Consider the following 24,154-nt stretch of genomic DNA (forward strand, 5'->3'; position numbering starts at 1 on the left):
AAAAATTAAAGTATTTAACTGATGATAATGGATTACTTCTCCAGGTAAGTAGACCTTCCCCTCTCTAGCTGCTTTGGATGGCAATGGATTAAAACTATCTTAGAGTAAGTCATAACAATCTCCCTCTAGCTTTGCTTAGGATTAACATAGCACTAAAGAGAGATGTGACCTCCCATATCTTAGTGGATCCATGTATATTCCCATCATGCAAACTGAGAACCAGATTATTAAAATTTCCAGTTCATTCTTTCCAGCTTCAGGGCTGAATACTAATAAAAAGCCGGGAGGGGAACATATAGGAACCAACCTGGAAGGGTTCCTTTCTGGTGCTGTTAACCACCAAAACTGCAGTTCAGAAACCTGAAAGAGGTGGGACACATTTCACATGAATAAGCTACTAGAAAAAGCACCTAGGGAAAATGGACAATCTTGCCACAAGGACATGCCTTGAAATTAAGATTAAGAAAGAATTGTTTTTACTCTGTTTGTTATGGAAAAGACAATGGGAAACTTGGTGTAATGTAACTAAAATATCTTTTCCATTAACTGTTCAGTTTAGTGCATGTATAATCTTATACTGTGGAAACTTAGAAGGACAAATATTACATGTCCTAAGTTTTACCTCAAGGGTCATCTAGGGAGCCTTTAAAATTAAATTTAGAAAGAACCTGACAATACTTTATTACCTAAAGGGCATGTTGAGAGGGTTCCTTTCCTTTTTACTTCTGATATCTGTGCTGATAAAAACTAGATACGGAGATTTGAATACTTGGGTAGAATGGATTAACTTTATAGTACTTGTGCTCAATAAAAGTTATTGTTATGGTTGTGGGGCAGGACATGCAGGAAGATAAGACTAGCCAGGGGCTATAGCTCTTGTTTCTGGCTATATAGACAGACCCATGTGAAACTCTTCACCTCTCCTCATGTCTCATATAATAGGGTAGATTCCCTTCTTCCAATATGGAATCATGAAGTTTCTAACCACAGCTTGAGTGACTCAAACAACAGAGGAAGAATAGTAATTACTCTACACTCAGTGCCTCCCAAACTGACATATGGTAACACCACGGACAGGTAAACATTTACTCAAGCCTTCCGCCCAAGTGAAATCTACACAGTGGCTCAATTGGCCTTACTCTTTACCCTGGCCTTCAATTCTCCTCCTCTTAGCAAGGCTAATACCAGAGTTACAAAGTCAGTATCTTGGTCTTATGATGTCAACATTGATTCTATAGGCATCAAGGGAGTACAAACAAATCTAAAGATAGAAACCAAATAGCTTCAAGATGCGAATTGACTATATTCTGGTGGTCACCAGTGACCAAGAATGTAAAAATTAAGATGTGTCCTTAAAGGAAATATTTAGCCAGCTGGACACCACCAGCCACTTGATATAAACCTATCAGAAAAGGGAGATGCTTGGTGGATGTGTGATGTTGCATCTTTATTCCTCATATGCTGATTGTTGGGTTTTTTTTGTTTGTTTTTGTCTATTTGATATAAGCCAGAGTCATCTAGGAGGAAGGACCCCGTGTTGGTTTGAAAGAGAATGGCCTTGATAGACATATGTTTGAATGCTTGTTCTCTAGTTGGTAGGACAGCTTTGAGAAGGATTAAGAGGTGTGTCATTGTTGGAGGAGGAGCGTCACTAGGGCATGTTTTGGAGTTTCAAATGACTTTCACTATTGTCTGTCTCTGTCTATCTCTGTCTCTGTACATCTTTCTCCTTTCTTTTTTCATGATTTTGTCTCTAGAGGTGAGCTCTCATTTTGGAATTTCTCTGCTGTCATGCCTCCTACTTTCATAGCCATGGTCTCTCACCCTCTAAAATCTTTAGCCCCAAATAAGTGCCTTCTTTCATAAGTTGCTTTGGTCATGCTTTTTTGTGGTTTTGTTGTTGTTATTGTTGTTTTATCACAGCATTAAAAGCCAAATTAAGACAGGCTTACATGTAGGTCACATGCAATGACTATCAGGTGCAATCAGTTTACTCAGCAACTCTCTGGCTGACAATATTTGAGCAAAGTTTTCACTCTCTATATTTATGGTTCTAGATAAGTTCTAAATTTTAGCTGTAGCCATCCTTTCTTCACAGTTATTTTCTAACACAGGCTTAAATTTTCCTCTCCCTAGCACTTTTGAAATCCAAGGTGAATGATCCTCAAGAATCAAGTATGAAATGTTCACAACACCAGAACCCCTGTTCTCAGTGGAAGTTAACCATTTGTTGAAGATGATTTTTTTTAATTTTTTGTGTATTTCTGGCTTCTTTATAAAGAAATCATGTGTTCATAAGTATGTGGATTTATGTCTGTTTTTTGTTTGTTTGTTTTGTTTTTTAGCTTATGATTTCTCATGTATTATGTATCTATTAGGCATTGTTTTTCCTTGCTGAATTTGTTTTATTGGGAGTGTTTAGAAGTAAACCTTTTTTCCTTTTCACTTGTCATTATTCATTGATGACAGTTCAGCTTTGCACAGTTAGTATAACTGTATAGTTTTGTTTCCTCAGCCTTTTAAGTAAGACATTTCTTCTTTATCCCATTACTGTCATGAAACTCTATTTACATATTTAGTAATCTGTCTTTGATTGCTGGGAATATTTAAATATTTTAATTAATGTAGATCCTCTAAAACTCTGGTATTGTGCTTTTTTAAATTATTATTTCTTGTCTAATCCTGGGAAAATTGATCTCTTTCTTCAACCATCATCTACAACATCAAGACATGAGTATATATAGAAACTGTCCAGGGTTTCCAAAAGTCAGTGGCGTGCAGTACTCCCATTTATAGACTATATGTGGAGTAGCTCTAGGAAAGAGGGAATAGTGTGGCCTACAGGGGCTATAAATATGGGAAGCAGCATCTCACAAAACCTAGAAAATGCACCTTATGGTCAAAGGCACAGGGCCAGACATTCTAGAAGCCTGAGCTACTCAGTTGTTAGTATTTCATTTAGTGTTAAACAGAAATGTAGGCTACTTGGGCTGTGTGTCAGTGTTGTGTACATATGAGCTCAGAATTTGGAAATACAAGGAAGTTGGACATTGTACACAAAGAAGAGAGAAACTTAGGGCCTTGTAGCTCATTACTGACAGAAGACTTCAGGAGAAGCAAGCCAAGAAACACACCCAAGAGAATTCATTAATTTACTATTTTCTAGACCAACATTTCCATTTCAGTTGGGATATGAGTCCCTCTGAAGATACAGATGGGATAAAGCAGAGAGGAGGCCATGGAATCAGAAGACAAGAAGTTTATTCCTAGACAAGGCCTTGGCTTACTCTTGCCCTTGGGGACATTTAGATGGAAAACAGCAGAAACTTTTGAGCATCTTTTTGAGTTTTTACTTGCTTCATGAAGATTTGGTTTCTGCTTCTGAATGGCAGCCAGACAAGAGAAACACAAGCACCAGGACCCAAGAACAGTTTGAAAACTTACATGAGGTTGGAGGGGCTCTATTCATGTAACCTGTCAAATGGAAGTTATTTCTATTAATTCTCAAGTGTGAGAACAGCAAAGCCATTTTCTTGCTTCATAGCTCACTACCTAAAGTTTGTTAACTGCCTGGCTGCTCCCATGGCCATCTTCAGAGCACATCTGTAGATCAGAGGAAGGAATAAAATAGCACTGACACCTGATATTGGAATGATACTTAACATACTTTGCTAATTTAGCAAAGCTTAATCTCACTGAAAACTACTGGAAAAATACTACATCTGTCTTCCTCGTTTGTAATGCAACATCCTCAATCGTTAAAAAGCCCCAAGAGAAGCTGGAGTAGTTAGGCAGTTAGGCTTCTGAGCACCCAAGGTAAGGAATTTGTATCAATTTAAATGAAGTGTGTAACCTCCCTTTATACATTTTGAGTCAAAAATCAGTGTAGAGAAAATTGTAAGAATTTAAATTGTATTAATCAGGTTCCTTAGTACTTTGAATCCATGACACTTTCACGTCTGTTTTTGACATTTTGAATATTAAAAGCAAATTGTCTGGGCCTATGTACCTTCCTCCACATTGCAATCACAATACCTGTCTTTATACCTTGTGGACATCCCTGGATTCTGATAATGCATATCAGATAGATGATGGATGGCCTCAAAATACCAACTAAAGTGGTGATATTTGCTCCATATCCTCATACCTTGTAACTGTTAGGGCACAAATAACCCCCAGAGAAGCCAGTAGGGACTAATGAAATGTTAATATATATGACATGCCTAAGTGATTTGTACAAGGATGCCTCATTTTCACATCATTAGCTTCATGTTGAATTGGCTTCATATGTTCAGTCTGGTAATATACAACACAGACTCCCGTCAATCTTAGACTCTTGCTCCCATTGGCTTCCCTATGGCTTTTGGCACCATGTAACAATAGCAGCTTATAAGAAAGGAAGCTCTTCCTTCACATCCCTGTGCCCCTTCTTTCTAGTACAAATGCTCTGCACTTGTAGCAGGGAAAGCAAACATCAGGGCCAATGGTTGTATTGGGGTAGAATTACTGGGGTTAATTACTACACAGAATATCTGATCTGTTCCTTTTTCGTCATCTTTCCCAGGCACAAACAGAATCATTTTTTAATTTTATGTTTCTGTTCCTTCCCAGGCACACACTATGTAACAATTTGCTAAAAACAGATATGTTGACATTATAAAAATTTAACTCCAAGATCAACACTTTCTCAAACACAATACTGCCTAGTATCAGATATAATCCTCTTCAGATCATGGAGAATGTAGGGCTAGGCAACAGAGGTCATTAATATGAAATGGGATTTGCTTCAAATGAATGTAGACTTACGAAATGCAGAAGGTTTTGTGTATGTCTAAAATTCCATCATTTGAGAGGTTGACTCAAGAGGTTTATAGATTGAGGCCACCCTACATAGAAAGATCTTGTCAAAAAATGTACAAAGAAATGACAACAAAGAAATATGGACAAAACAGAAGCACCAGAAGTAATTTATTGAAACCACATCTTTGTACAAATTGGAAATTCACACTTGGATAATGTCTAAGCAGGAAACCTACTGGGATATCTAAGCCATTAGCCAAATAGTTATACTAAAGTGCTTGCATGACAGTATTTCTTTACTCTTAACAGAGAAATAATTAATCTTTCTTAAAGAATTGTTCTTCAGGTAGACTGTCATGGGTAATATTTCCACAAGGTGGTGTACTAATGCTATTATTATCATATACTCACATTAGATGGGTCTACTATCAAGATAGAATCGAGACCTAGATGTTTAGAAATTGAGAAGTAAACATATTTACCTGTGGGAAAGAGTAGCATATTATTGGAGTCATGGTGGGTATCTTATTTTACAAAACTGTGGTTCATATTAGCAAAATTTCAATGAATGATCTGTTCCTAGGAATATAAGAAAGCTTCACAGAATGGAGCTCTGGAACTCCACCATGGGAAGTGATTTTATCTTGGTGGGGATTCTGGATGACAGTGGCTCTCCTGAACTGCTCTGTGCCATATTCACAGCCCTTTACATGTTGGCTATGATCAGCAATGGACTGCTGCTCCTGGTCATCACCATGGATGCCCGACTCCATGTTCCCATGTACCTTCTGCTCTGGCAGCTCTCTCTCATGGACCTCCTCCTTACATCAGTTATCACTCCTAAGGCTGTTGTAGATTTTCTGCTTAAAGACAACACCATCTCCTTTGGGGGCTGTGCCCTTCAGATGTTCCTGGAACTGACACTGGGTGGTGCAGAGGACCTTCTTCTGGCCTTTATGGCCTATGACAGGTATGTGGCCATTTGTCATCCTCTGAACTATATGATCTTCATGAGGCCTAGGATCTGCTGGCTTGGGGTAGCCATAGCATGGACCCTGGCATCTCTGAGTGCAGTAGGATATACAGTCTATACCATGCAATATCCTTTCTGCACATCTAGGGAGATCAGACACTTGTTCTGTGAGATCCCTCCCTTACTGAAGCTTGCCTGTGCAGACACCTCCAAATATGAGCTCATGGTTTATGTGATGGGTGTGACCTTCCTACTTCTCCCTCTTGCTGCCATTCTTGCCTCTTATACACTAATTCTTTTCACTGTACTCCACATGCCCTCACGTGAGGGCAGAAAGAAAGCCCTTGTCACCTGTTCTTCACACTTGACTGTGGTTGGGATGTGGTATGGGGGTGCTTCATTCATGTATGTCCTGCCCAGTTCCTTCCACACCCCCAAACAAGACAATATCTTCTCTGTTTTCTATACAATTGTTACCCCAGCCCTGAACCCCCTCATCTATAGCCTGAGAAATAAGGAGGTGACTGGGGCTTTGAGAGTCCTGGGAGGACGAATTTTGCCAGCACAGTCTACATTCTAATATTTTCAATAGCTCCCTTCTAACATTCATTTCTGATCAAAATCAGATGATTTCTGCTATAAATGAAATACTCTCTGTAAAGCAAAACACTAAAAATTATATCTTGTGATTAGAGATTTGGAACTTGACTTGTTGACCCCACTCTTTATGAAGTATTTATAGGATGTGATTTATAATGTTTAAAGTTACTTTTTTATAGTTTTTAAAAGCTAACCTTTATTTTCTAAAGTATCTGCTTAGCTAAAGTTTCCAAATGTATCACCCCCTAGATATGATCCTTGACCATTTAAGTACATATTAGACCAAGACCAGAAAAAAATACACATGAATTTCTTAGGTATTTGCAGCAGAAGATTCTTGACCTTTGCATAAATTTTAAAGCAACTAATCTTAGTAAAATTAGTGTTGATAGTAACAGTTTCATCTCATTCCCATTTGGTAAAACTTAACCACATTTAACTCTTACTCTCTTTCTGAGGAGCAACTTCTGTGGATGTCCTGACAGATGTCTTTGTGGTGCCCCCTTTTCTCTTTTCTTTCTGTCTGACTCCTTCATTCTTCCTCCTCTTCTTCCTCCTTATCCTTCTCTCCTTTCTTCTTCCTTTGCCCTGATGAGAATTTAATTGAACATTTATGCTTCTAAAATGTGAATAATAAAAGCAAACAGAAGTAACAAAACCGTGCTTTCCTTTTTTTCCCCCAAGCACACCTTGAGCTACTTTAATAATTTCAAAGGGTCTATATGCTTGGTATATGTGCCTGATATGAACATTATGTAATGTATATATGTGCCAAAATGTCCTATAGTACTCCATATATATGCATAATTTTATGGAACTTGTGTCTCTTAATACCCAAGTCAAATGACCACTATCAAGAATACAAATGACAACAAACACTGGCATTGGTATGGGGAAAGGAGAATACTTACATACTGTTAGTGAGAGCTTAACTTTTGTAGCCACTTTGAAAAGTAGTCTGAAAGTTTCTCATGAAGCTAGAAACAGAATTCCCATATGACATGTTCATGCTACTCCTGGGCTTATACTGAAAGAATGTATTTCATTCTACAGAGGTCCTTGCTCTTTCATGTTCATTGATGCTATCTTCACAATAGCTAGAAAATGGGAGCAGCCTAGACCATCAATGATAGCACACACACACAATGGCATTTTATTTGGATGTAAAGACAATGTACCAGTGGATTTCTCTATGTCCATGCACATACCAGAAGCACTAATTGAATTCAGTAGTTAAAATAAAGAGTTCATGAAGCCACAAGAGAGCTTTGATGGTGTGGATCTGGGAGTTTGTTAGAAGGGAGGGACTGTGGATAGATTTTTCTGTCAACCTTCATCTATTTGTAGATGATGATTAACAGAGAGAACTACAATTGGCCAAGGTCCAGAGAATAACAGGCTGCAGAATGATCATCCCTAAAGGCAACATTCATATCACCTAATCTCTCCTAGGGTTCACTGATAATTGTGGAGAGTAGGAAGAAAGATTATAAGAGCCAATGGTGGTAGATGACTACAAGAAAACATTATACTCTGAATACAAATGAAGTTGCATGTATGAACTCATCCTAGACCTATGCAAATCCCCAAAAGATGACGTCTCAGTATGGGGAGAGTATTTCAGCACCAAATTGCCCCCATGAAGTAGTTCGTAGTTGTTAGCTGATGGTGTGGCGGCGGTTGGGGGGGACTTTTCTTTAAGAGTGTAAACTCTGAGAAGGAAACCACACTGCAGTGAAAGACCACACTTCTAAAAATATTTGAGAAGCACAAATGGATCTTGAAGGGTTAATGAAAAGCACACTAAGTTGGGTGAATAGGAAAGAGAGGAGGAGACAGATCTGAGCAGATTTGGGCTGAGTATGATCAAACCATGTTATAAGAAATTCTCAAAGAAAGTTTTTTGTTTTTTGTTTCCTTTTATTTTATTTTACAATACCATTCAGTTCTACATATCAGCCACAGATTCCCTTGTTCTCCCCTGTCCTGTCCCCTTGCCTTCCCCCAGCCCACCCCCATTCCCACCTCCTTCAGGGCAAAGCCTTCCCTGAGGACTGAGATCAACCTGGTAGACTCAGTCCAGGCAGGTCCAGTCCCCTCCTCCCAGACTGAGCCAAGCATCCCTGCATAAGCCCCAGGTTTCAAACAGCCAACTCATGCACTGAGCACAGGACCCAATACCACTGCCTAGATGCCTCCCAAACAGATCAAGCCAATCAACTGTCTCACCTATTCAGAGGGCCTGATCCAGTTGGGGGCCCCCTCAGCCTTTGGTTCATAGTTCATGTGTTTCCATTCATTTGGCTATTTGTCCCTGTGCTTTATCCAACCTTGGTTTCAACAATTCTCACTCATAAAATGGCTAAGAAACACATAAAAAGTGTTCAACATCCTTAACTATTTAGGAAATGAAAACGAAAACTACTTTAAGATCCCATCTCACCCCAGTCAGAATGGTCATCATCAGGAATACAAAGCACAACAACTAGATCTCTTTTACACTGTTAATGGGAATGTAAACTAGTGCACACCTTGGAAATCAGTTTGGAGATTTATCAAAAATATATAAATAGAAATACCATGTGGCACAGCTATTCTGAAAGGTTTGCAACCCATGTTCATTGCCATTATATTCACAACAGCTATTAAGTGGAATCATCCTTGATATCTGTCAACATACAAATGGCTATGGAATATGTGTTATGTGTACACAATAAGATATTACTTAGCTGGAAAGAAAAGTGAAATTTGCAGGTAAATGGTATATAAAAGTTATACTGAAGTAACTCAGGCCCAGTAAACAAACACAGAATGTTCTCTCCCACATGGCTATCTAAGCTACAAATCTTTTGCTTTGTGCATTTAACTTGGTGCACAACTCATGTAGAATTCATGTGTCCTGAAACATGTCATTGTGGGGATGTATTAAGAGAGAGTAGAGAGATTATAGATAAAATGAACATAGAGAGGTGGAATACTGAAGATGGAAAGGTTTAAATGGGGAGGGGCAGATAAGAGCAGGGAGATGAGGAAGTCAAGGGGAGGTCAACCTAAAGAAAGGGTCTATGACAAAGACACATGGAAACCTATTACTTTGAAAAACAATTTTGAACATGTAATTGAGCATGCTAGTAGAACACATCTGATATAAAAGAAGGGAGGATTGTGGGGATTACACTTAAGCAGTGATGGGTATAGAGAATGGGGTTATAGAGTGCTTAAGTTAACCAAAAGTAATAATGCATCCAAAAGTCTTACAAAACCCCACAATTTAGTAAACTCTTTTTAAAACATGAGTTTATACAAGAAATACTAATGGAGCTACCCTGCATGGGTGAACAGTAGCTCTCCAAGAAGACATATGCCATTAAAATCACAGTGTCAGGCATAGAATACCTTCCCAAAATTACTGCTCAGTGAGGGCCCAGAGATCTCCAAATTAATTCATGCAACTTCTATTTCACCATAACTACATGATAAAATAATATTGCTGAAGATATCATGCACTTTTACTGAAGGATATAGAGAAATAAATCTCAAACAGATCAGAAAACCTCTTCAATACTGACTAGATAGTAATTAAAGATACTAAGAATCTTTCTGGGTTCAGAAAAGATGTAAGTGGTCTTATCCAGTGCTGGAATCTGGATGCTATAATACTGGCATGGTAGACAAGATATATATATATATATATATATATATATATATATATACTAGCGATATGACTGTTACTGAGTGAGCAACCATTCTGTTTGTATTTGAGTCCTGATGCACATGTCAGAATTCCGGCAGATACGATACATGATACAGTAAACATTCCCTAAAGTCCATGTCTGCAGAGGTGAGAGGCCCTAGTGTAGAATCTAGTATTTACTATTTTGAAAATTAATTATATTGTGAAATTGCCTTCTAAATATTTTTGTGTATAACCATGACTTGGCTTGTCCTCAGCTTTGATCAGAGAAGTTTCTTTATGTAGTGGAGAGAACTTAATGAAGAGACTGATAAGTGGCCAAAGGGTTGAGAATAGGTGACTATGAGTGCCCAGCTTTAAATGGAACTTCTTCATTAACCCCAACACCACAACTCAGGGAACATTGTGCATTAGGAGGATAAAAGAATGCAAGAGCCAGTGTATAGGGAAAGGGCTGTGAAATGCTCTATCTTGTGGACATGATGCAGCAATGCACTCATGAACTTGAAGAAACTATAGTTACTTGTTTAAAAAAAAATTGCAAACTATCAAGTCACCCCAAATTCAAGCCTAGAAGGGGAATGAGTTACAGCGTCCTGTCTCTGACTAAGGTGTTTCTTGGCACTTGATTGTTGCCAGGTGTAGGAGAATCATTCTTCTATGAAGATGTGGACAACTGTTAGGCTCCTCCTCATGTCCATTGGACTGCCACACACCCATGCATATATGGGCAGCACTAATTGGTTTTAAAGGTTTTTTTTAAAAAGAGTACATGGTGTGTTGGGGGAATCCATGGAGAGCTGAAGGAAAGAAACTGAGGATACGTATTTCATTTTATACACTTAGGGAATTTTCAAAGAATAATTTTTGACAATTAAATATTTTTTCTCATTTTTGGTTAGTTTTTAAAAAATATTTTTGAACACTGTATCTTGATAATATTCTCTCTTTCTCTGTTCCTCCAAGATCTAGCCCCCCTTTCTTCCCAGCCAATTTTGCATTCTCTCTCTCTCTCTCTCTCTCTCTCTCTCTCTCTCTCTCTCTCTCTCTCTCTCTCTCTCTCAATCTCTCTCCTGTGGTGGTATTGTGTTCCCCAAAATATTGTGTACTCTAATAAATTTATCTGGGGTCAGAGAACAGACAGCTACTAGATACAAAGGCTAGAAAATGGTGGCACTCACACCTTTAATCCTAGCATTCCAGAGATAGAAATCCCTCTGGATCTCTGTGAGTTCAAGGCCACATTGGAAATAGCCAAGCATGGTGACACACGCCTTTAATCCCAGAAAGCCAGCCTTTAATCCCAGGGAGTGGTGGTAGAAAGCAGAAAGATATATAAGGCGTGAGGACCAGAAACTAGAAGCATTTGGCTGGTTAAGCTTTCAGGCTTTTGAGCAGCAGTTCAGCTGAGAGCCATTGGGATGAGGACACAGAAGCTTCCAGTCTGAGGAAACACAACCAGCTGAGGAACTGGCAAGGTGAGATAGCTGTGGCTTGTTCTGTCTCTCTTATCTACCAGCATTGACCCCAATAACTGGCCTCGGGTTTGATTTTATTAATAAGAACTTTGAAGATTCCTGCTACACTCTCCCCCTCTCTCTCAATCTCTCTCAATCTCTCTCTCTCTCTCTCTCTCTCTCTCTCTCTCTCTCTCTCTCTCTCTCCCTTATTCACTCCCTCCCTTCCTCTCTCTCTCTTAAAATTCATAAAATACAGTTGGTATTTCCTATAAACTCTTGGGTGTGTGGCCTTCCACTGGAGCATGGTTAACTCACCAGGGGTCACACCCTTAAAGAAAACTGACTCTATTTGAGCAGCAACCAACTGCTAATATATACTTAGCTAAGAGTGGGACTCCATGCCTACCTCACTTTTTCATGTTTGGATTTTGTCTGGCTTCAGCTTGAGTAGGTCTTATACATGCTGTCTCCACTGTTGTAAACCCACATGTATAACTGCCTTGTTATTTCCAGAAAACATTATTTTCTTATAGTGACCCCTGGCTCTTGTTACACTTTCTTTCACAGTGCCCCAGGAGCCTTGGAAGGAAATATGTGATATAGATGATCCCTTTAGGGATGATCATTCTGTAGTCTCTTTGAACCTTGGCCATTTATAGTCTCTGTATTAATTATCATCATCTACAAACAGAAACTCTTCTGATAAAAATCTGTAGTTATAATGACAAGTCATTAAGAGTTGGCTTAATGTGCTGCTGATTTAGTAGAGTAATAATAGTAGGTTCTGCCCTCAGGCCTATGATCCATTTAACCAGAGGTTCTTGGCTCTGATATTAGTGCCAGATACTGATTTCAACTTTTGGAGTAGGCATTAAATACAATCAGAAAATGGTTGGTTACTCCAAATACATTCCTTCAATCATTGCAACAGTGGTCATATCTTACCAGGGTAGTCATTGTTGTTATAGCCTGTAGAGTTCACAGTTGTGTAGAATTGATGATTTAAATATGTTTTTATATATAAAATGAGGAATTTATATCCAAGCACTGTATCTACATAACTCCACCCCTACCCACTCCCAGGCATGTAGTTTTATTTTGTAAGCATTTTTATAATATAATTTTTTATTGATACTTTTGGAATTTCACATCATGCACCCTAATCCCACTCACCTCCCAGTCCCTCTATATCTAACCCTCACCTCTGCAGTGTCCCCCCTGAAGAACTCATCCCCAAAAATAATTAAAAATAAAACAAAAAAATCACCTTGTTCTTCCGGACTTCCTGTGTCTCCAAGACCTCTTCATTTGTCCTAGTGGCATTGGGAACATCAGTGTGACACACAATATACCCTTTTGTCCAATAAGTCCCACATGCAAATGTTAATTGCAATGATTCATTGATGTAGTTCAAGACCTCTGGCACACCATCATCACTGGACCCTCACCAAAACTTCTCTGGCATATCTTGCTGTTACCCTGAGTCATGGAGATCCTGCAGTTATCCTTCCATAGGACCAGTTCCTTCACATGCTGCAGCAGGTCATAGATGGGGTAGATGTTAGGGTGGACCAACTTAAGGCCCATGATGTGGATCTGGGTGGTAGCTGAGGTGCTCAGTCTGGGTGACTGGGAATGCCCCCTCAGGTGAGGGGCAGAGCCAGCTCTTCTAGGCCCATGCCGTCAGGCACAACTTTCCCCTGGCCATGGTGAGGGGTGAAGCCATCTATCCTGAGTACAGAGGCCAGCTCTCCCATGAGGTGCAGGGCCAGCCATCCCAGGGCCATGGAAGGATGGGGCTGGCATAGCAAGGCCCTTGGGCTTCAATATGCATGGTTCCTATGACTCCCTTGGTTTCCATGGACATCAACACAGACCACAGCTACAGCAAGAACACAGACCCAGACATGGCCCTTGGCAACAGCTCAGGCCCAGTCATCACCATGGTCCCTGTGGTAACACAGGCCACGCAGATCAGTATGGCCCCAGTGGCAGCATGACCTGAAACACCAACCTGGTCTCAGGTGACTGACCAGATGTAGTGGGTAGCCATTCCAGCTTTGGTCTGAAAGTTCCAACCCCCACTGAGGCTTCAGTAACTATCACGCCTACAAGGCGGGGCCAAGGGAGGGCCCTGAAGACCGGAGATCAGGACACACCACGCTCTTTTGTTTCCTGGACCTGGACACTAGAGGTAGAGTAAGGGGAGTTCTCCAGAGAATACCACCAGACTATGCTGTGTCTTTTCCAGAACCTGCCACCTACCTATCCCTTCATTTGTAAGTTACCCACTAAATAAATCTTCCTTTTAACTACGTGGACTGGCCTTAATAATTTCACCAATAACCAGACTCTGGGCATCTGCACAGCCCTTGGTGATAGCAGGAGGCATGGACACCAACTCAGACCCTGGTTGCTATAAAGCCATGGACCCAGACATGGTTCTCAACAGCAGCTCAGACTCAGATGACACCATGGCCCCAAGTGGCAGCACAGGCCACTCAAATCAGCACAGACCCAGTGGTGGTATTGCCCTTGGACACCAACATGGCCACAGGTGGTGGCCCAGAAATGGGGCATCCTAGTGGCCTTTGTTGGCAACATGGGTCATGGATTTCAACACAGACCCTGGTTGCAGTAAGACCATAGACTCAGATATAGACCTTGGCAGCAGCTCAGGCCCGGATGTCTCTATGTACAGCATGGGAACTGTTCTGCTACTTTCTCTCCCATTTCTCCACCATATATCTTCTCATTCTAATGAGACCTACCAGCACTGATCATGTCTATAGATGCTTTCAGCATGACAGAAATGTGGGGACTCCAGGCTGGACAGTGGGTGTCTTCTTCCCACCTGAGCTGAATGGCACCAGCAGGGTCTGTGGATGCCTTCAGCCAGTCCAGACTGTCTCTAAGCATTTTTTAAAACATGTCTTCACTGTCCTATTACTTACTGCCAATGTTATCTAAGTATCTTTTATATAGTAGGTATTTTATCCCCTAAAGCATTTAGATGATTTTAATTAATATTGTCTCTCTACAGCTCTAGTACTGAATGAATTTCCTTCTACTTTCTGGTTTAATAAAAGGAAAATTGAACTGTCTTTCTTCAACCATTACTCATGGCACCAAAACATGACCATGCACAGAAGCTGTGCTGGATTTTTAGAAGAAAATGAAAAAAAAAATCTCACCTCCACAACAACCCAGAAAAGCCATGTTGAAAAAAAGTAAGGAAAACTGCATCCCACAAATTTTGAGAAGAGAATATTGTGCTCTAGACCAGAAGGCTGATGAATATAAGGGAATGAACCTTTGCAGTTCTATTCAGTTACATTTTAGTTTTTGTTTAGAATTACACAGAAACTTAGGGAAGTCTGGTAAGGTCTTGGTGTGTGTGTCATTTAGGTCCCATCGGTAGTTGGGAGGCTAAGGAAATTGGGTTCTACATTCAATGGGAGGAGAAACCTAGAGCCTCAGAGCTCATCTGGTAACAAAAGGCCTCAGTAAGACAAGCCAGAAAACACTCCCAAGAGGACTCATTAACTTTCTTGTTTCCAAGGTAAACATTTTCAAGGAGGTCATTTGAGATAATATATAGGTCTATATAAAGATATGCATAGGAAAATGAAGTGAGGAGGTCTTGGGAATAGAAGACAAGACTCTAATGTACTCCTGGCCCCAGGGATGTTTAGTGGCACAGGACAGGGCCTTTTGAATATCAGATTAAGTTTTCTACTTCCTTCCTACAACTTTCATATTGGTTCACAGACAGCAGCAGAAACATAGTAACCTCAGCGTGACACCCAAGAACAGTCTGAAGATGAACCAAAAACTGTTAGTTGCTTGGTTGTCCCCATGGCTATTTTCAGCGATGTCTGCAGATAAAAGGAACCAATAGCACATCCCTGACACCTGACATGAGATGAATTTCTAATATACTGCACCAACTTAGCAAACTTTAAACAAATCAAAAACTGCTGGAGGAAATAAAACCTGACCTCCCAATGTTTGTAATAAAACACCCTTAATTGTCAAACAGTCCAGTATGAAGCCGGGTGCAGGTAGGTAGGATTCTTACCACCTAAGGTAAGGAATTTTTCTCTCTTTTAATGACATATGTAGGTTTTAGGCATTTGAGTCAAGAATTAGAGTCAAGAGCAGTATCTAAACACTTAAACTAACATCTGTCAAGTTTTTTAGTGCATTGAAATCCATGGCCTTTTTGGTCTATCTACTTTTGATTTTTTGAATATAAAAAGAGGGTCATTAGGACTGATAGATTCCATAAAATAGTTCAGTCCTCAGTAACTCATTCCTGGTAGGAATCTTAGTACAGGCCTTTAGACCTTATAGATGTCACTGGCTTCTGATAATATCTATCAGATAGGTGATTGCCTTCAAAAACCAACTGAACTAATGAGATACTTGTTCCACATTCTCATATCTTTTTCTCAAACGACTGTTGGTCCCCAGAGAAGCCAATATAGACTAATGAAGTGTTCATGCATATATGCAGAGAAGTGACTATATGACTTATGCAAAAATGTTTCACTTTTACCTTCATTTTAACTTCATGCTCTGAATTGGCTTCATCTCTGCAGTTCCATGATGCACAGCCAAGGTTCCTGTGAACATTAGACCCCTCCTCTTGCCAGCTTTTTCATGGCTGTTGGCACCATGCTTCAATAGTAGCTTTCCAGAAAGAAAACTCCCCCATCCCTATTCCCCTTCTATCTGGTGCATATCTATATTTACAGGAAGGAGCATGGACATTGGGATCAATGGCTGTATTAGGATAGGATTATTTGGGCAGATTATATCACAGAGTACCTCTTCCTTGGTGGAATTTTGTCATATCTCCTAAGCATAAACAAAACCATTTTTATATGAAGGGCAGAAATCTTTTATTTCTATGTCTTTGCAGGCACACATTGTATAGTAATCTGTTAAAATAAAAAAAAATGTTCACATTGATTATAAAGGTTTAACTATAAACCCAACACTTTCTCAAACTTTGTTTCCCCCAGCTTTAGACAGTAATCCTCTTTCAGGCTCACAGAGAATTCGGGGCTTTGAAATGGGTAATTAATTAATTAATGTGGACAACCTTGTGTTCTTGCAGTGAGGTTTTTTACAAACAAATGTGGACTCACAAAATGTACAAAATGAGTTGGACAGTTTGGTGCATACTTAAAATGCCAGCACTGCAAAGGCTGAGGCAAAAGGTTCTTGTTGGACTATATAGAAAGACCTTGTTTAAGAACATACAAGCTGGAAGGTAGTGGCTCATCCTTTAATCCCAGCACTCAGGAGTTAGAGGCAGACATATTGCAGTGAGTTTGAGGCCAAGTTGGTCTACAGAGTGAGTTTCAGGATAGCCAGGGTTGCACACTATCTTGAAAAAAAAGAGCAGAAATGTGGATTAGCTATGGAAATAACTTATCTGTATCAGCTGAGAATTTTATATTTAAATTAATTTAAATTCATATGTCTATGCAGAAAGCAAACTGGAATATTAAAAGTACTAACCAAATTTACACTAAAGGAATGTTGTGGTATTTTATTAATCTTAAAGAGATAGTTTGGTCCTCTTAGAAAGATACTTCTTCAGGTTTACTATCTTGTATAATATTTTCATCATGTTACATCCTATGTTTAATTATTACTGTAGTACATGATGTACACTTAGGTAAATCTTTCTTTAAGATACAATTGCCAACTAGAAATTTGGAAACCAAGAAGCAAAGCTACTTACTAGTGGGAAAAATGTCACCTTACTGGAGTCATGTTGCGCATCCTAAGTGAACTCTAATGTTACAAAACCAAGGTCCATATTAGCAAAACTGAATTGAACCATCTTATTTTGGCAGCTAAAGAAATGACTCAAAATGGAGCCCTGGAACTCCACCTTGGGAAGTGCCTTCATATTGGTGGGGATTCTGGATGACAGTGGCTCTCCTGAACTGCTCTGTTCCATGATCACAGTCCTGTACACATTGGCTCTGACTAGCAATGGACTGCTGCTCCTGGTCATCACTGTGGATGGACAACTCCATGTGCCCATGTACTTTTTGCTTGGGCAGCTCTCTCTCATAGACTTCTTTCTCACATCAATTATCATTCCCAAGGCTGTCATGGATTTTCTGCTCAAAGACAACACTATCTCTTTAGGGGGTTGTGCCCTTCAGATGTTCCTGGCACTGACACTGGGTGGTGCAGAGGACCTCCTTCTGGCCTTCATGGCCTATGACAGGTATGTGGCCATTTGTCATCCTCTGAACTATATGATCTTCATGAGGCCAAGCATCTGCTGGCTTGGAGTAGCTACATCATGGATTCTAGGATTCCTGAGTGCTCTAGGATATACCATCCACACCATGCAGTATCCCTTTTGCAAATCCCGGAAGATCAGACACCTATTTTGTGAGATACCTCCATTGCTGAAGCTGGCCTGTGCAGACACATCCACATATGAACTCATGGTTTATGTGATGGGTGTGGCATTTCTAATTCCACCTCTTGCTCTCATCCTGACTTCCTACATATTAATTCTTTTCACAGTGCTCAACAAGCCCTCAAATGAAGGAAGGAAGAAAGCCCTTATCACCTGTTCGTCTCATTTAACTGTGGTTGGGCTGTACTATGGGGCTCTCACGGTCATGTACGTCCTACCCAGTTCCTACCTTAGTCCTGAACAAGAAAACATCCTATCTGTTTTCTACAGTGTTGTCACCCCAGCTTTGAACCCCCTAATCTACAGCCTGAGGAATAAGGAGGTCATTGGGGCCTTGAGGAGAGTCCTGGGAAAGTGGTTGCTGCCCACACAGTCTACTTTTTAGGGATTTCTCATAGATATCTTCTAGATTTATTTCTTCCTCAGCATCAGCAGACTCCTGCTATATATGAAATTCTCCCAGTGAAACCAAGGCAGTAAAAAATACTTCTTTTGCTAGAGAAGCAGGGACTATAAATGTCCTTGGTAAAAGTTCTTTGAGTCTTCATGTGGCTTTTTACAAGAAGAGGTTCACACTGTTGAAAATTATGCTTTATCTTTAAAAGTTAGTCTCTGTTTACCTGTGCAGCTGCTTATGAGGGTGTAAAGGACATTACTTAGGCAAGACCACTCATGTCCCATATCCATACCAAATCTAAAAAAGAGTAGTGAGTCTTAAATGAGTTTCTCAGAGATCAATATGAGAATACTTTTGAGGCTTGCATGAATTTTAAATCCACTACTCTTGGTAAGATATCAAGCAGCACAGATAGTTCATGTTCACTTTTCATGTCCCTGGAAGCATCAGCATAGATAGCTTGAAAGATGGCTTTGCTTAGATCTCTGTCTTTCTCTCTGTGTCTCTCTCTCTGTGTCTGTCTGTTTCTGTCTCTCTCTGTCTCTGTCTCTCTGTCTCTGTCTCTCTCTCTCTCTCTGTCTCTCTGTCTCTCTCTCTGTGTGGTGTGTGTGTGTGTATTTGTAGCATAACATACCTTGCTCCTTTCTTATCCTCTTTTTTCTTCTTCTTTTCCTCTTCCTCTTCTCCTTTGTCTCATCCTCCTCCTTTTTCTCCTTCCTTTTCCACTTGCTCCTCCTGTTTTTCTTCTTCTTGAAGTGACTGGAACTGAAATAGTCAGTTTTACTTCTAACTTGTGAATAATATATCAAAAACAAGCAGAATAAAATAGTGGTCTATATTTTTTCATAATCATGTTTTTAAACATCTTAACAATTTTAAAATGTCCATATGCTTGGTAGGTTTCCTTTAAACCACACACAATCTGAATACGTGTCAAAACAGCCAATGGTACCCCAAGTATATGCTTAGTTTTCATGGCTTTTTAAAAATCAGTTAAAACTCTAGTCAGAATTACCATTTTAAAAATGAAACTGGCAGAAAATGCTGGCATGGATGTAAGTAAGTTTACATACATACTGTTATCAGGAGGTGAACTAGTGATTCACCTTTGTAAATCTGTCTAGAGGTTTCTCAAAAAGCTAAACTCAAACTACCACATGACCCAGCTATATCTCTCCTAGGAATATACTGAAAAGAATCTATATCATGCTATATAGATATTTGATTGTGCATGTTCATTTCTGCTCAGTTCACAACAGCTAGGAATGGAATTGCGATAAAACTTTATTCAACTAAAAAGAAAAATGAAGTTATGAGTTTTCAGGTAAATTGATACAACTGGTAAAGTAATATTGACTGAGATAACTCATATGCAGAAAGACAAGGGCCACATGTTCTCTCTCATATGTAGATCCTAACTTTGAGTATTTAATTTTATATGTTTAACCTGATGTATCTGTAGAAGCAATGGAAGTTTACAGGGGAGATCACAGTAGGGGGAAGCTTAAAAGAGAGAAGTTAGCAGAACATAGGGGTTATAAAAGTATAGATGAGACTACTGGTGGTGGAATCCTTTAAAAACTTAGGTATAGAAAGTCAGAAGACATAGGTTGGAGGGAAGATTGATAAAAATAAAGGCTGTATGGAAAAGACACATGGAAACCCACTATCTTGTAACTCAAAAAGTAAATTTAAAATTTGTTCAGCAGAAAATAAATTGAAATTTGGAAAAATATGTGACAGGAACAATGTGACTGATTTTCTCTGTTTTAAATATGTTGTACTATAATGAGGTACTACTGATTTGGGCAATTTTTTAATTCTTAGTTAATTTTTTTGTTTTAAATCTAGAGTAAATAGTGTTAGAACTGCTTCATTTATAAAATGAAATGATGTTTCTTCTTTTTATTCTTTACATTGATGCCATGGAAGTTGAAAGTAGAACTGTACAACCAAAGTATACTGTGTCTGCAACAGTAGGAACTTATCACCTTTATGATTTGCAACCAAGAGCTGCAATAATAGTTTATGCTGTATTGCATGCCTTGGGGTCTTCCTGACCAATAACACACCAGGATGTAACTCATATCTGAAACTTAGACTTTCTTTTCCTTCCTTCTTTCCTTTTTTCCTTCCTTCCTTCCTTCCTTCCTTCCTTCCTTCCTTCCTTCCTTCCTTCCTTCCTTCCTTCCTTCCTTCCTTCCTTTTTCTTCCTTCCTTTCTTTTTCTTCCTTCCTTTCTTTCTTTTTCTTCCTTTCTTCCTTCCTTTATTTCTTTCTTTTTTACTTTTACTCATTATTTGTGATATTCATATAATTTGTCCTTATCCTAATTATCTCCCCATCTCCACATCTGTCATCTGCCCTTGCAATCTCTTCCAAAAATCAAAATGAAATTTAAAAGAAAAACCCCAAATCAAACAAAACAAAGGAATAAAACAAAATAAAAACAAGAAAAAAATTGTCATGGAAGCTGTAGTGTGGCCCATGGAGACACACAGTTTACCCTTTAGTCCATTCATCTTTACTTGCAAGTGTTCATTGCCTCGAGTCATCTGGCTTGAGGTCTCTGGTTTCTGCTATACCACCAATAACGGGGTGTCACTAGGACTCCTCATGGATATCCTGTTGTCCTGTGTCATGGAGATCCTGTTGTTTTGAATCTGATCTGTAAGTTCATCCCCTTCACATGCCCCAGCAGTTTAAAGATTCAGTGGATGTTGGGGTGGGCCAAACGTAGCCTTGGTTCTGGGCCTGGGTGGTATCTGGGTTGGTCAGCTTGCTAGCTTACCCTCATTATCACTCCCCAGGTGAGCTATCCAGCAGTGCCTTGGCTAGCTCACCCAATGCAGCCTACAGCAAGGAGTGGGGCCAGTTCTCCTGCTCTTGGACCCTCAGATCAGGGTCTCATCACCAGGGGTAGCTCTATTATTTTGCCAAGGCCCTCTCTCCTGATTGCTGTAGGGGGCCTATGATGGAGGTCAAGGTCACCTCTCCTGCTCTCATACCCTCTGGACTGGCTCATCTGCACCCCCAACAACAGGATCAGCTCTAGTGTGCTGCCCAGTTAGGATACAGAACCTGCTCTCCTGTGAGCTGCAGCTGATGTGGCACAGGGCTAGTTCTCTCACTGTCATGACCCTAGGACCAACTCTCTCACCTGCCACAGGTGGTAATGGGTGAGGGGAGGAGGGCATCTTTCCCTCACCCATGCCACCACATGGTCAATAAGGAGGTGGCAGCATCAGCTCTCCCGCTCTCATACCCTCGGGGTTAACTTACCTTCATCCCCGACCACAGGGTCTACACTAGTGTTCTTCCCAGGTGAGGTGCACATCTATGATGATGTGTGGGACCATCTTTCCGATGTGTAAGAATGAGCTCTCCCCTAGGGGTAGGACCAGTTTGCCTGCTGCAGTATTCAGTGAGGGACAGGATCAGCCATCCCAGGGCCAGTGAAAGGCAGGGCTAGCTCAGCACAGAATAGGTCCAATGACCCCCATGCTAACACAGATCCCAACTGCAGCAGGGCTACAGATCAAGACAGGGCCCTCAAGAGCAGCTCAGTCTGGATGCCACCATAGCCCAGTGGCAGCGCAGGCCACTCAAATCAACAGGGCCCCTATGGCAGCATGTCCCCCAGATATCCCCCAAACCTCCCAGGTGGCTAGCCCTGCCCCAACCATCCACAGAGCATTTGGGGGCCACTGGAGCCACTGACATGACACCACACCCCAGCTTCTTCAGATCCATAGATCCAGACATAGCCCTAGGTAGCAGCCAATAACTGTACATATCCACAGCTCTATGTGGCAGAACTTAGATTTTCATTTAATAATGCATATCTTCTGTGATCAACAGTGTTCACCCATGTGGAGTACTTCTGTTCAAACTTCTTTTAAAAGAAATGTTTTAATTAGCTCAGATGCTAGTTGGGGGGGGGAGGCTATAGAAACTCCTTGATACATCCTAATTTTTAACCAACTTCTCCTATCTCTCACACCCACTCCTGCCCACACACCTTAAATCTTTGGTTCTCAGTATTCCCCTCCACACAGTGTTCTTTCATATCACTGTATTTTAATATTCACTCTTACTATATTTTTTATTTGAATTGCATACACACTTTACTTCATTTAGCCTTTACCTGGTTGCCTCATTTTCCAACCCTCATCATTCCAATACATGCTTGTACCTTCTGTCCCCCCACATTCCAGCTCTCTACATTCATTTTACTTACATTCTACTATTCATCCCTCAAAGCATGCACCTCCAATGTCATTTCACTGCCCTTTTCCCCATTCTCTGGCTCTCACATTGTTTCTGTTTTCTCTCCTGCCATGTTCTCTCAGCCTTAGTGGTATTGGGGATAGGCTTGAAAAACATGTTCCATATAAGGCTAAGTACTCACTGTGACTTATACTCAGTACTTTTGCCACTTATGAGTCAATGATTTAATTTCCCCCACTGGAAAAAATATTGAGAGACTTGCATAACTAGAAAGAAACAGGGGAGGAAAGGGTAAGAGAGTGGAGAAAAGGAAGAGGTAAACTAGTGTCTCTTTGTTTCTGGAAGCCAAAAGAATAAATGTTTTCAAGGGAAAAAAGAATGGTCAACCATGTCTGAAAATTTGGAAGATTAAAATAAGGAAAGGGTTCTTATACGTAACACAAAAGGATGAACTGGCAATAACAGGTCCATGGAATGAGAAAAGAACTTCATTTGAATTAAATTGCTATGAATAGATGACCAGAGAAGAAAATGGATATGAAAACTCCTTTTCTATTTTTTGCTTTATGCAGAGAAGCCAAAAAAAATTGGGCAATCATTGTAAGGAATGGAGTTGTGGGGAACAGTGTCTATGATGGGACAATCAGAATTCATTTGTATTTTTTTTATTATCTATCAGTACATTGGAGGACAACAGTTTAAACAATTATTATTCAGCAACAAAATTTTGAGGAGTCCAGTGAATTTGAACAAAGGTTAGCAGTTCATGGGAATTATATTGAGGAAAACCAGTATAAGCTTTTTAAGTACAGATGCAGATGGATGGAAGACTTGAAAAGGAAAAAAGAAGGTAAATGGGCTGAATACTCTGCTCTAAATGAAGTATGGTACAAGGTTACCAGGTGAGACGAAAGTGTCAATCATCCATTAAAAAGGAAACAAGAGTGTATTTATGAAACATAACAATATACTTTATGACTTGAATGCACTCATGATCATATTTACATTAGGTTTTTATGATGTAGAAGATAAGATTAATAACTTAATAAAGAATAAAAAGGATAGAGATGCCAGAACTGAGAATGTAACCACACAGAAGTTACCTGCTATAGTTGTACTTGTATTTCAGTAGGTAAAAGAAACTCATGGTATTACATAGTCAAGACACTGAATATACAGATCAGCATCAAAAAGGATCTTAAAAACTGCAAGGGAAAAATAACATGTCACACACTAAGACAGACCTATTAGAATAAGACCTGAATTTTCAATGGAGACTGAAAGCCAACAGGGCCTAGAATGCTAAAAGCTCTGGAAGGTCACACAGAGTAGCCTGATTACTATAATCAGAAAGACTATCAATTGCAGTAGAAAGAAAGATAACTATTTCATAATAACAGCAAATTTAAGGAATTTATGTCTACCAAGCCAGCTATACAGAGAATAGAAAGAATACTTCAGTCTGAATAGGTTAGCCACACCTAAAGGAAGACAAGGACTAAATAATCCCAGAACACTTAACCAAAAGAGGTCTGGAAAAAAAA

The 24,154-nt window shown here is 39.8% G+C and overlaps 2 protein-coding genes across 2 annotated transcripts; both read left to right on the plus strand.

Moving 5' to 3' along the window:
• Nucleotides 1-5,405: 5,405 nt before the first annotated feature.
• On the plus strand, nucleotides 5,406-6,353 carry LOC102915625 (olfactory receptor 2AG1-like). The gene has a single exon (XM_006991751.1). The coding sequence runs from the start codon at nucleotides 5,406-5,408 to the stop codon at nucleotides 6,351-6,353; it is 948 nt and encodes a 315-aa protein (XP_006991813.1).
• Nucleotides 6,354-17,418: 11,065 nt separating this feature from the next.
• Nucleotides 17,419-18,369, plus strand: LOC102915936 (olfactory receptor 2AG1-like). Its single transcript, XM_006991752.1, has one exon. The coding sequence runs from the start codon at nucleotides 17,419-17,421 to the stop codon at nucleotides 18,367-18,369; it is 951 nt and encodes a 316-aa protein (XP_006991814.1).
• The last annotated feature ends 5,785 nt before the right edge of the window (nucleotides 18,370-24,154 follow it).

Source organism: Peromyscus maniculatus, chromosome 1 (assembly GCF_049852395.1).
Source record: "Peromyscus maniculatus bairdii isolate BWxNUB_F1_BW_parent chromosome 1, HU_Pman_BW_mat_3.1, whole genome shotgun sequence".
Classification (NCBI taxonomy): Eukaryota; Metazoa; Chordata; class Mammalia; order Rodentia; family Cricetidae; genus Peromyscus; species Peromyscus maniculatus.

Bases quoted from the DNA above. Each gene is read 5' to 3' on its own strand.
- LOC102915625 (XM_006991751.1), top strand. From the start codon at position 5,406: ATGGAGCTCTGGAACTCCACCATGGGAAGTGATTTTATCTTGGTGGGG.
- LOC102915936 (XM_006991752.1), top strand. From the start codon at position 17,419: ATGGAGCCCTGGAACTCCACCTTGGGAAGTGCCTTCATATTGGTGGGG.